At 41.4% G+C, this 10,618-nt stretch overlaps 1 protein-coding gene across 1 annotated transcript; it reads left to right on the top strand.

Moving 5' to 3' along the window:
* Window positions 1–5,925: 5,925 nt before the first annotated feature.
* Window positions 5,926–6,630, top strand: LOC141835790 (lysM domain-containing GPI-anchored protein 1-like). Its single transcript, XM_074723193.1, has one exon. It carries the CDS (start codon window positions 5,929–5,931, stop codon window positions 6,628–6,630), a length of 702 nt encoding a protein of 233 aa, XP_074579294.1. The 5' UTR covers window positions 5,926–5,928.
* The last annotated feature ends 3,988 nt before the right edge of the window (window positions 6,631–10,618 follow it).

The following is a 10,618-nucleotide window of genomic DNA, read 5'->3' as shown; positions in this document are numbered from 1 at the left end:
AACTTGATAATATACTTTGCTACAAATTTTAGATTTTTTTGAATTTTATGAAATTTTTAAAGTATTTCTGAAGTTCGTATCAAAAAGTTGCACAAAGCTGTTTCAGGGCACCAGTCGACTGGTGCAGATATCAGTCGACTGGTCCCAGTCGAGTGTAGACTTAATTTTCACTTGACTAATAAATCTATGAGTTTTGTTTAAACAGGTCAGTCGACTGATGAGGACCTTAGTCGACTTATGTCAGTCGACTGATTCAGAGATCAGTCGACTGATGTGGCTGAAATTCTCTGATTTTGATCCTTTCTTGACTATTTACGTATCCTTTGACCTACTATTCTTTGATGCATGCTCTAGGAGCATTGTTATGGTCTATAGGATTGATCAAACCTATACTTTAGGTGCCACAAATCCATTGTTGGTGCATGGGGAGTAGGGTTTTAGGGGGAGTGTGTGCCTAAATGAACAAATTTGTTATTATTAAAGCATGAGGCTCCTTATTGAACATTTGCCCTACCTCCTATTTGTTTCCACCTCCTTTGAATTTATGATCTTTTTGTTGTCTGTCAAAAAAGGGGGAGAATGAGTTTGGTTTAAGTTAGAATCAACATGTTCTTATGCTTTTATTCATGCTTATTGTCTTATGATTCATGCTTTATGATTATGGTTATTTTGCTGATATTATATCCTGTTGTATTAAAGACCTAACTTAAATAAGTTTTTGTCAAACATCAAAAAGGGGAAGATTGTTGGTGCAGTCTTGCCCCAAGCATCATTGAATTTTAATGTTTGGCTAAAATGAGTTTAAGTTAGGCAATGTTGGTGATCTAACATGTGTGATTTGAGTATACAGGAAAGTCCAGGTTTGAAGACTTGGCAAATGGTGAAGTCCCGGAGGCGCGGTCTCTTGGCAAATGGTAAAGTCCCAGAGGTGCGGCCTCTTGGCAAATGGTGAAGTCCTGGAGGCGCGGCCTCTTGGCAAATGGTGAAGTCCTAGGCGCGACCTCTTACGGGAGACTTAGCATGACGAAGCTGAGGGAAACATCTCAAGCAAGTGCAAGGATGGGCACGAGGCTTGTGGAAGATGTTTGAAGGCTTGCGTCAAGGCTAAGGGATGAAGAAGGAAGCTGAAAGGGGATTTTCAGCTTCACCAGTCGACTGACACTGCCATCAGTCGACTGATGTATTGATCAGAAACATACAGAGACTTTGGTGACTGATCAGTCGACTGACCAGTTGACCAGTTGACTAACTGATCAGTCGACTGACCAGTTGACCAGTCGACTGATGACCAGTCGACTGATGGAGCCATCAGTCGACTGATATTCAAACGTTGGGCTGACAGCTGGAGCAATAAACACAATCTAAAGTAGCCGTTGAAGCCCACCAGTCGACTGGTCCCTGGGGCAGTCGACTGGTATCGCGAAAAATATAAAATGACAGATTAAAGCTTGGAGAAGGTGTGATTTTCATTCTATCATCTCTGTAAGATCTTCAAGTGTTGTCTTTCATATTCTTCCTCCATACTTCACTATTCATTTCTGTAAGAGGAAGAGAGATTGTTTGTAAAGGTTTCTCCACCTTCAAAGAGTGCTTTGAGAAGGAGAAGTTTCATAGTGGAAAGGTCGCGTGCTGTGTGTGGATCCTTGGACTAGTCACCTCGTAGAGGTGGATACCAAGTAAATCGAACGGGTTAGCGTTGATTTCTTTTTCTCTTGCTTTTGTTTTTGTGCTTCCGCTAATGATTTTGTAGGCAAGAGCAAAGAACGCTATTCACCCCCTCTAGCGAACGCACACATCGGTCCCAACAGAAATCGTATAACCTTGGCACCTCCGTCTAACCTTTACTATGCCTGTATAGTCGAATTAATGGATATTTGTTCACTCCTAGTACCTACAAATTCCCATGCAGGTTGATCCGTAGGTCGGAAGGTAACCACTCCTATAAAATACTAGAAATTATTAAGGGTTTAATTGTAAAATAAACTTGCCTTAGAGGTTTATGGAAAGATTAGGAAATTTATTTAAGTTGAGTGGTTTAATTAAAAACCTAAGGCAATTAGGGTTATAAATAGAATTAAAGGTTTAATTAATTAAAGGTGAATGAGTTTAGATTAAACTCTAATTAATTGGATAAACTAAATAAGGTTTTGGGTTAATGGTTAATAGGTTCTAGGGCTAATGGGTTGTTGGCCTAATGGATCTTAAACCTACAAGCCCGCTAACGCCATATAAAGGAAATGGGTGGGAAGCTACAGTGCCGAAGCTTCTCCCAAATCGCGATTTTAAACCTCTGTTTCCAATCCCTGCTCCTCTGTTTGCCTCGTCGCCGTCGACAGCAGGGTGGATCTAGCTCCAACGACGGTGCCACAAGGAAGGAGGAGGTCGGCGATCAGCTGCTAGATTCGTTGGAGCATGGATTACCGCCGGAAGGGGTTTGAATCGGTGGCAGTAGCGGCTCAAGGGGGGCGAGATCCGGAGGAAGAGGAAGCTGATAGGTAAGGGATTTGAGTTAGATTTTTAGTTGTGATCGATGCTTGAGTTTAGATCTCAGTTTTCTTGATTCTCAGAACTTAGATCGGGAGCTTGATTGGGGTTGGCCAGCTGTTGGATTGTGTTGGAGCTTTGCCGCAAGCAAGAAGGAGAACGGTAAGCCAAGATCTAAAATTCTTAGGGTTTCTTGGATTGAATCTTATTACATTGGCCTTGAATCTTCCCTAATCTTGGATCGTCTTCCTCTCCACAGCTCGGTTGCTGTGATCTGATCGGATTAAGGTCGATGGGTTCGGTAGTGAAGGGTGGATCTAGGGCGTTCAATCCAATTAGGGGTAAGTCTTCTTGTCGATTAAAGGTTGATTATTCTTGATTAGCAAGAGATCTTGTGGACTTATCTTGGTGGATGGGTTGTGTGCTGTTCGGGTGAGTTGGAGTAGGGTTACTGTTTGATCGATTTGTTGACGTTTGGGTAGGTTAGATCAGAGGAATGATTAATTTGATATTTCTTGATTTTGTGGGTTGATTAGTTGGTGGGATTTGTGATGAGCTTAGATCATATATGATTTTTAGCCTTGTTTTAATGCTCATCTACTTGTAATTCATTGCATATGCTACACTTTGTCACACCTTATTTATTTATAATTGCATATTTCTTTTCTTTGCTCGAAGATCTGCTCTTTGTACATTTTGATTGATAGGATGCGATTTAGAGCCAAAACGATGCATTATTGATGGTGGAGCAAATAGTGGAGAAAAGAGACTCGCACTGGCCGTGCTCGTCATCACGGGCAAGTCTCTCATGCAGCAAACACGAAGAAATGGAGGAGAAGGAGCAACAACGCAGAACACGGTCGTGCCTACCAGGTACGGTCGTGCCTCACATACACACACGGTTTAGACACGACCGTGTCCCTCCAACAGAGAAGCGATAGTCCAGGGCCGTGCTTACCAGGCATGGCCGTGCCTTCATCCAGAGAGTCAACTGCTAAGGGCCGTGCCTTTCAGGCACGACTGTGTCTCCATCCTAGCATTGAGGCAGGGCATGGCCGTGCCTACTAGGCACGACCGTGTCTAATTTCCAGAGGAGCGGCTGTTCTCAGCCGTGCCCTAAAGGCACGGCCGTGCCAGTTTTCCAGAGCAGCGGCAGTACACGGCCATGCCTCCCAGGCATGGCCGTGCCCATTTTCTAGAAGGACGACAAGCCACGGTCGTGCCTCCCAGGCACGACCATGTGACGGAGGCGTGCCAGGGGTGTGCTGAGGCCTATAAATACATCTTTTTGCACCTTTCTATGATTATCTTGGGTCATTCTCCAAATTCTCCTTTTCCTTGAGCTCCATTATTAAGCCTTCCAAAGCTTACTTCATTCTCTTAGTCTTGGATCTTGTCATGGGTCCTCTCATTCCCTTCAATGCCTCTTCCTCCTTGGTTTTGTCTTGTAAACTTGTATCCCCTCCTTGGTCCACATCACCGTGCCTAATTTTGTGCTATCTGCACACTTAGATCAGCTCATCAGTAAATGTCACATATTTAACTTGAATATTTTGTCACTGTCAAAACTTAAGTTTGATCATCTGGTGCTCTCTGTACTAACATAAACTAATAATTTTTATTTAATTAAATTAAATTGAATTAAGATAGAATAAAATTTCAATTTTAGAATTAACATAAATCAAACATAAACAACTGAATTCAAATTGAGATTTAGATCAGTTTGATCTTATATAACATTATCACTAACACTGTAAAAATTATATTTATAATTAAAATTTTAAATATGTAATCATTAAAAATATTTAAAGTTATCTTATATTTTTAAGTTACTATAAAAAACTATCTAGTAATTTAAATTACAAGCATACATTTAGTAAAATATAACAAATTAACTTCATTATTTCCTACATCAATAATCAGTAATGATTGTCCCCGAGCTATGGTACAGAATATCTACATAATTGATCAATTGCAGTTTCCTGATTTACCTCCTCACAAATGGTCGGGGGGGGCCGCTAAGATGGCGGATTCCACCTTTAAAAGAGAAGAAGAGAATATCTACATAATTTCTCGGACATCTAAGATTCGAATTACAATTATAACTCACTACAGGATGAATTCCCATAAAAGAGATTAGGCTTAAAAAAGTTAGATTGTTAGACCACCTGCTAAGAGCAATTTTTGAATTTATTCTGATGGTCAGTGAAAAATTTTTATGGAACCAAATTAATTATTGATTAGTTGATTCAAAAAGTTAGATATACAATGTTAATTAAAAAATAATGTGTAACTATTCAAATTTATATTAGCTTTATTATATTTAAATTGATTTTTAGATAATAAAATTGGAATTAAATCAAATAACAAAAATAAATTTATTAAATTAAAAAATTCAAACCGAGTAATTAAAAAAAACCTAATCAAATTTAAAAGTTGATTCAGGGGAGGAAATAGTGTTTAGGCGCGGGAGTGAGGGACGATGGGCCGGACGACTGAGCACGAGCGGGCGGACAGAGCACGGCCGGAGAGAGCGAGCGCGACCAGGAGAGCGATCGCGGTCGGCGAGAGCGAGCGGGCCAGAGCGCGGGCGCCGGACAGAGCATGGCCGGGAGAGCGAGCGCGGGCTGTCGGGAGAGCGAGCGTAGGCGGCCGAGCATGGGCAGGCAAGGGGCGGAGGCGAGCGGGAGAACGCCGGTCGCGAAGAGCGGGAGAACGCGCGGTCGGGAAAAACCTAAAGGGCGTAACTTCGTACAGTAAAGCCGGATGGGAAGGGTTAAAGGCAGATGGGAAAAGGAAATTAAAGGAAGGTATTTTTAATAGCGTATGATTTATCTACGCTGTCAATATTATGTTTTTAACTTTCCTTTAACATCGTATAATTTTTATATGCTGTAAAAAATACTTTTCGCAGCGCACGTTTATACGCGCGTTGTTAATGTTAAAATATAATAACTTATCCGTAGCGCATTTGATTATGTGCGTTGAAAAAATTATTATTAATAGCACATAATAGATGTGTGCTGTTAATGACATGACGTGGAAAGTCAAATTTAGTAGAGTGGTTGAAATAAATCATTAAAATTTTATACATTTTAGTGATCTTTTGCAAAAGGCTTAAAAGATAACAGACTTCTAGGGGCAAAATGAAATTTGCTTTGCCAAAACATTAATTTATTATCTCCCACCCCACTCTTCTCTCCTCCCATCGGTTCTCCCACCCTCCTTCCCGTCCGCCCCCTGCATTCCTCCACTTTTCCGTCCATTCTCCTCCCTTCTCCTTCCCTACCCCCCTCCCTCCCATTGCATTCCTTCACTTTTCCGTCCGTCCATCCGTCCATCCATCCCCTTCCTCCTGCATTCCCCCCCCCCCCCCCCCCCCCCCCCCCCCCCCCCCACTTGTTCCTCCCTTCTTAACGACAAGCTGAAGAAACACTCGAAGAAATGGACAAGAAGCTTCTGCTCCTCTTCTTTATCTTGTTTCTCTTGGCGGCTACGACCACCGCCAAGTCTACCATCGAACCGTGCACAGGCGGCAGCTCGTGCTACGCCCTCCTCGGCTACACCCTCTACGCCGACCTCAAGGTCTCCGAGGTAGCCGCCCTTTTCCAGGCGGACCCCCTCGCTCTCCTAGCCGTAAATGCCATCGACGTCTCCCTTCCCGACGTCGAGAACCGCATCCTCCCCTCCGGTCTCTTCCTCCGCGTCCCCGCCATCTGCTCCTGCTCCGGAGGAATCCGCCGATCCATCTCCACGCGCTACACCGTCCGCCATTCCGATACACTCGCCTCCATTGCCGCCTTCCTCTACGGCGGCCTCGTCTCTGCGGACCAGATCCAGGAGGACAACGCTATATCCGACCCAGCCGCGCTCGATGCTGGCACTCCCCTTGTGGTTCCTCTCCCTTGCACTTGCTTCAACTCCACCGACAACTTCCTCCCCGCTGTCTACCTCTCCTACGTCGTCCAACAGGGGGACTCCGTGCCTGGCATTGCTTCCCACTACTCCACCACAGTAACGGACATTATGAATGCCAATTCCTTAGGAAGCCCTTCCATTCAACCAGGGGACATTATTTCCATCCCACTTCCAGGTTCTCATAAAACTCTTCTTGTTATTATTTTCATCGAGATGGCTGATGCATAATTGCAAATTCTTCCTAGTTTGCTTGCTAGATTTTTCTGTTTCCTTTGTTAACATTGTGTAGTGTGCATAGTTGGCTGATACAGTCTATTGTGAAAGCGAAATGCAGTCTAATACAGTAATCCCTACCTGTGTTTCTCAAAAGAATCAGGGACTATATTTAAAAATTGTTCTATTTTCCTTTCTTATTCACTTAGTATACGAAGAGAAGTGAACATACAACTTAGCGAGGTCTAAATTATGATCCATGACAGCGCGAACGATACTATTCCAATATAGTATCATGTCATGTTGATACAATTTCTATACTTACTTTTAAATAAAAGTATATATAAATTACAAAAAATATTTTCATTAATATTTAAGAAAAATAAGCATAAATTATTACTAAAATCTTGTCCACCTAATTAATACTTAAAGGGGTATTGTGCACTAAATGAGACCTTGAAATCAACTCTGTAGTTTTCCAAGGTTCAAATCTATTCTATTGAAATATGCTACTGAGTTGGATGCTGAGGTAGCAGTAATGATGCAGAGATGTGCACCTTGTAGTCTGACCTAGATGGTGTGACCTAGTCAACGCACACTAGAGCAGTCATTAGAGGGTGCCAAAGTCATTTGGCAAAACCCCTTTGATGCTTAAATAACTAGGATGTAATGGAGGCGAGAAGAAAAAAGAGGATTGAGAGAGATAAAATATATATATATATATATTGCTGGTTTTGAATCCATACTTGGATATTTATATGTGTGAGCTGACAAAGTCCCCTAGTTTGAAACCCTAAAGTTTGGATGCACTAAAATTGATTTATTAATGATATATCAGATCCCAAAGGGATTCGAGGTCATTATCTTAACATTAGGCAATCAACCTCACCTTTCATCTTCAGGGTTTATCCCTTTCTTTGTTGGCTAATTAGAGAGCGACCTTTGTTTCCCCGTTTCTCTGTTTTTCCAAGAGCTTCTCGCTTATTTCGACATCTACTTGAGTCAACTCATTCCTAACTCCTTTCGTCCTCTTGCTGGGATGATGATTGTCTTCCGCCATGTAGGCCTTCCTTTGACTCCCCTCTCTTTCATTCTTTTTTTTTTCTTTTGAAAAAGACTAAGGTTGGGGTCTTCTATCTTGCTGCCTGACCTAACTCTTTGTTTTTGGGGGCTTGCCCGACCTCCTGTAAGGGCTTAAAAAATAATTTTTTCTTTATCCGACCTTTTTTCCCTTTCTCTAGAAGGAGAGCTTCCCCCTATGCCTGACTTGGGCAAGTTTAAGGGGAGGAAAGCCTAGAACTTGTTCGCTAGGACCCTTCGAGGTCAGCATTATAATGTTAATTACCTCATCGAGAAGGGCCCTTTATATCACTTTGGGTTGAGCCTTGTTGAGACATGCCTGTAGGTAATAGCTTGTACTTCTCATCCATTCATGATGGTTTGAGATTTGATTTGAACTATTGTTGTGTAGAAGAAAAGATGTTGTAAACATTGATAACCAAGAAGTTGAATAGGCAAAGGAGGGCCTTGGATGACTCTATCCAAGAAGGCCCATCTCAACCATCCCAGCCATCTCCTCCCGTTCTTCGAGTTGAGTCTTCTCTTGAGGAGGCTAAGGAGTTCCTAGTTTGAAAGAGCCAACGATGTCTGTCGCTTCGCAAGTGCCTAGAGGCTTAAGAGGTTGCCATTGCAAAGGTTGCCCCTACCAAGGCCATCCTTGCAGAACTTCCTACGGCTCAACCACAGAGTCCCGAACCTTCAATCTTGTTTGGTGGACCTTCCTAGTCGAACTCGGGTCCTGTCCTTGTTACCTTGCTAATCGAGGAACAAGTGGCTTTAGCTGTCGAGATGTCACCACTCACACGTCGGCCAAGGTTGCTTACACTTGAAGAGTGACAAGCTATGTGGAATTTGTTGTTGGCTCACGTGGTGGATAATATTTTGGTCGGCTTGGGTTGCGTTTTGCCACTTACCCACTGATTGCTTAGTTATGTAGGTCTAATGTTGTCTGCTTTCTTAGTTATAATGGTCTAATGATGCAAACTTTCTATAACAAGCTTTTACACATTACAAGGAGCTAATGGAGTAGATTCCTTGCATCCATACATCTCAAATTGCATTTTGAGCATGAGAGGTGGAGTTGAAGTCCATGGTCGAGCATTGGGAGAAGGAGGCTAAGGCCTCCAAGGCAGAGGAGGCTTACCTTTCCTAGATGAGTTTGATGGGAACAATACCAAGCTGGATGGGACTAGAGGCTGACCTCTTAGAATCCCCCAAAGTGATAGGTTAGCCACCCAAGCCACCACCTTCTTTGAACTTAGGTTTGATAGATGGGTGGCCTAGTTCAAGGCACAGAGTTATCCTCTAGAGGGGAAGTAGCGAGTGTTATCTTATAAAGTTGTCCTAAGGCAATTAACATAGATAATATACTATTTATTAGATAAATAAAATCACTATATAAGTGTACATTTTCTATGTATTTGATTTGATCTTAAACTTAATTAGTGAGATCCACAATACAATGCATAGCATGAGAGACATTGTGATTGGATCACAATTAGTGAGTATCTCTACATATGTAATTATGTACGTATTGAAATATTCTATAGTCGATGAATTGATGAGATTAGACACTATTGATTCTGTAAGACTAACATATGTTAGACTTTTTAGTTTTACCTAGCAATCGATTCTAACTAGCTGGAAACATTGGAATGTTTGGAGTTAGTCTATGGATGCTAGTTAAGGGTAACTAGTTCATCGGAAATGACATTTTGCAGTTCGAGTGTAAATTTCCTTTGACTTGAGGTATTTAAGTCATCTTGGTCATGAAAATTTAGACTTTGACATCTTAAGCAAACGCCTCTACGGAGGTGTGGACTCGGGATAATTGAGTATAAGTCGAAGTGCCCGAAAGTGATTAAATAGCCAATAGGGGATTCAACACTTCTTTTATTAGATGTATACCCTGTGATCGTTTGTCAGGATTTTAATCGTAAGTCTTTGGCTAAAGTAGAAACACATTAAGAGGATAGTCCTTTTTGACATATATTTTGAATAACTTGAATCTGTAAAACAAGGAATTACTGCTTGAGCTAGGTGTGATGTAGTCAGCCTAGTGGGAACTGACACATAGATCATGTTCTAAACTAAGTCGGTGTAAGATGTGTGAAAGAACAAACGCACGAACAACTGTAGCTGTTGAAGGGTTCATAAGTGATTTTGGAATCAATTGTGATTTTTCGATTAATTGGAGGTCATGATGTACTATTAAGTGTCACTCATGATCGATTTATAATTAATGGTTAATTATAGATGACCAATATAAATCAGGAACCTATAAGGTCATACACACTACGAGATTCTCCAAGAGACATAAAATGAATTTGAGAATTGGATTCTTAGATCAAGAGAGATTGAGTCTGGTTGAACAAGGACAAATATAGAAGATATTTTATCAGAACAGAAGCTTGGATAGACCACGTCTTTTGAAGACAAAGTGGACTCTTTTTGATTTAATTATAAATCAAATTGGTTTGATTTTAATTAAAAGAAGGTTTGGTTTTAAACCAACACGGTTTAGTCTTGAACCAAACTTAAGGCTATCGATTTGGATTTTGGGTTAATGGACATGGATTTTTGGTTTATGAACCAAACCCATTAGAGATCTATAAATAATCTCTAAAGAAGAAAGATTTAACAGATTAAAAACCTAAGAGTTAAGTTTTAATATCCATCTCCTTCTCTTTTAGCGGTTGGCCACAAACTTCTTTCCATTGTCACCGCCCACCCTTTATGGCATTGCCGCTATCTAAGTGAGGGTTCTCCAATCTCCCTTTCGGCCAAACTTTCTTCCACTGATTAGCTACCTCCCTAAGTCAGACTTGTAGGATCGTAGATGCGCTAGAGGGGGAGTGGATAGCAGTATCTTTTTAGCGGTTTTTCTTGATTTTTGAAACTTGTATCGATTAAAACAAAGTCATTGCAGTGGAAATAATGAAAG

The sequence above is a fragment of the Curcuma longa genome, chromosome 1 (genome assembly GCF_044706935.1).
Source record: "Curcuma longa cultivar G26 ecotype Majalengka, Jawa Barat chromosome 1, ITB_CL_G26_1.1, whole genome shotgun sequence".
Classification (NCBI taxonomy): domain Eukaryota; kingdom Viridiplantae; phylum Streptophyta; class Magnoliopsida; order Zingiberales; family Zingiberaceae; genus Curcuma; species Curcuma longa.
The sequence above is the reverse complement of the archived record's forward strand: the minus strand, read 5'-3'. Positions and strand labels throughout refer to the sequence as shown.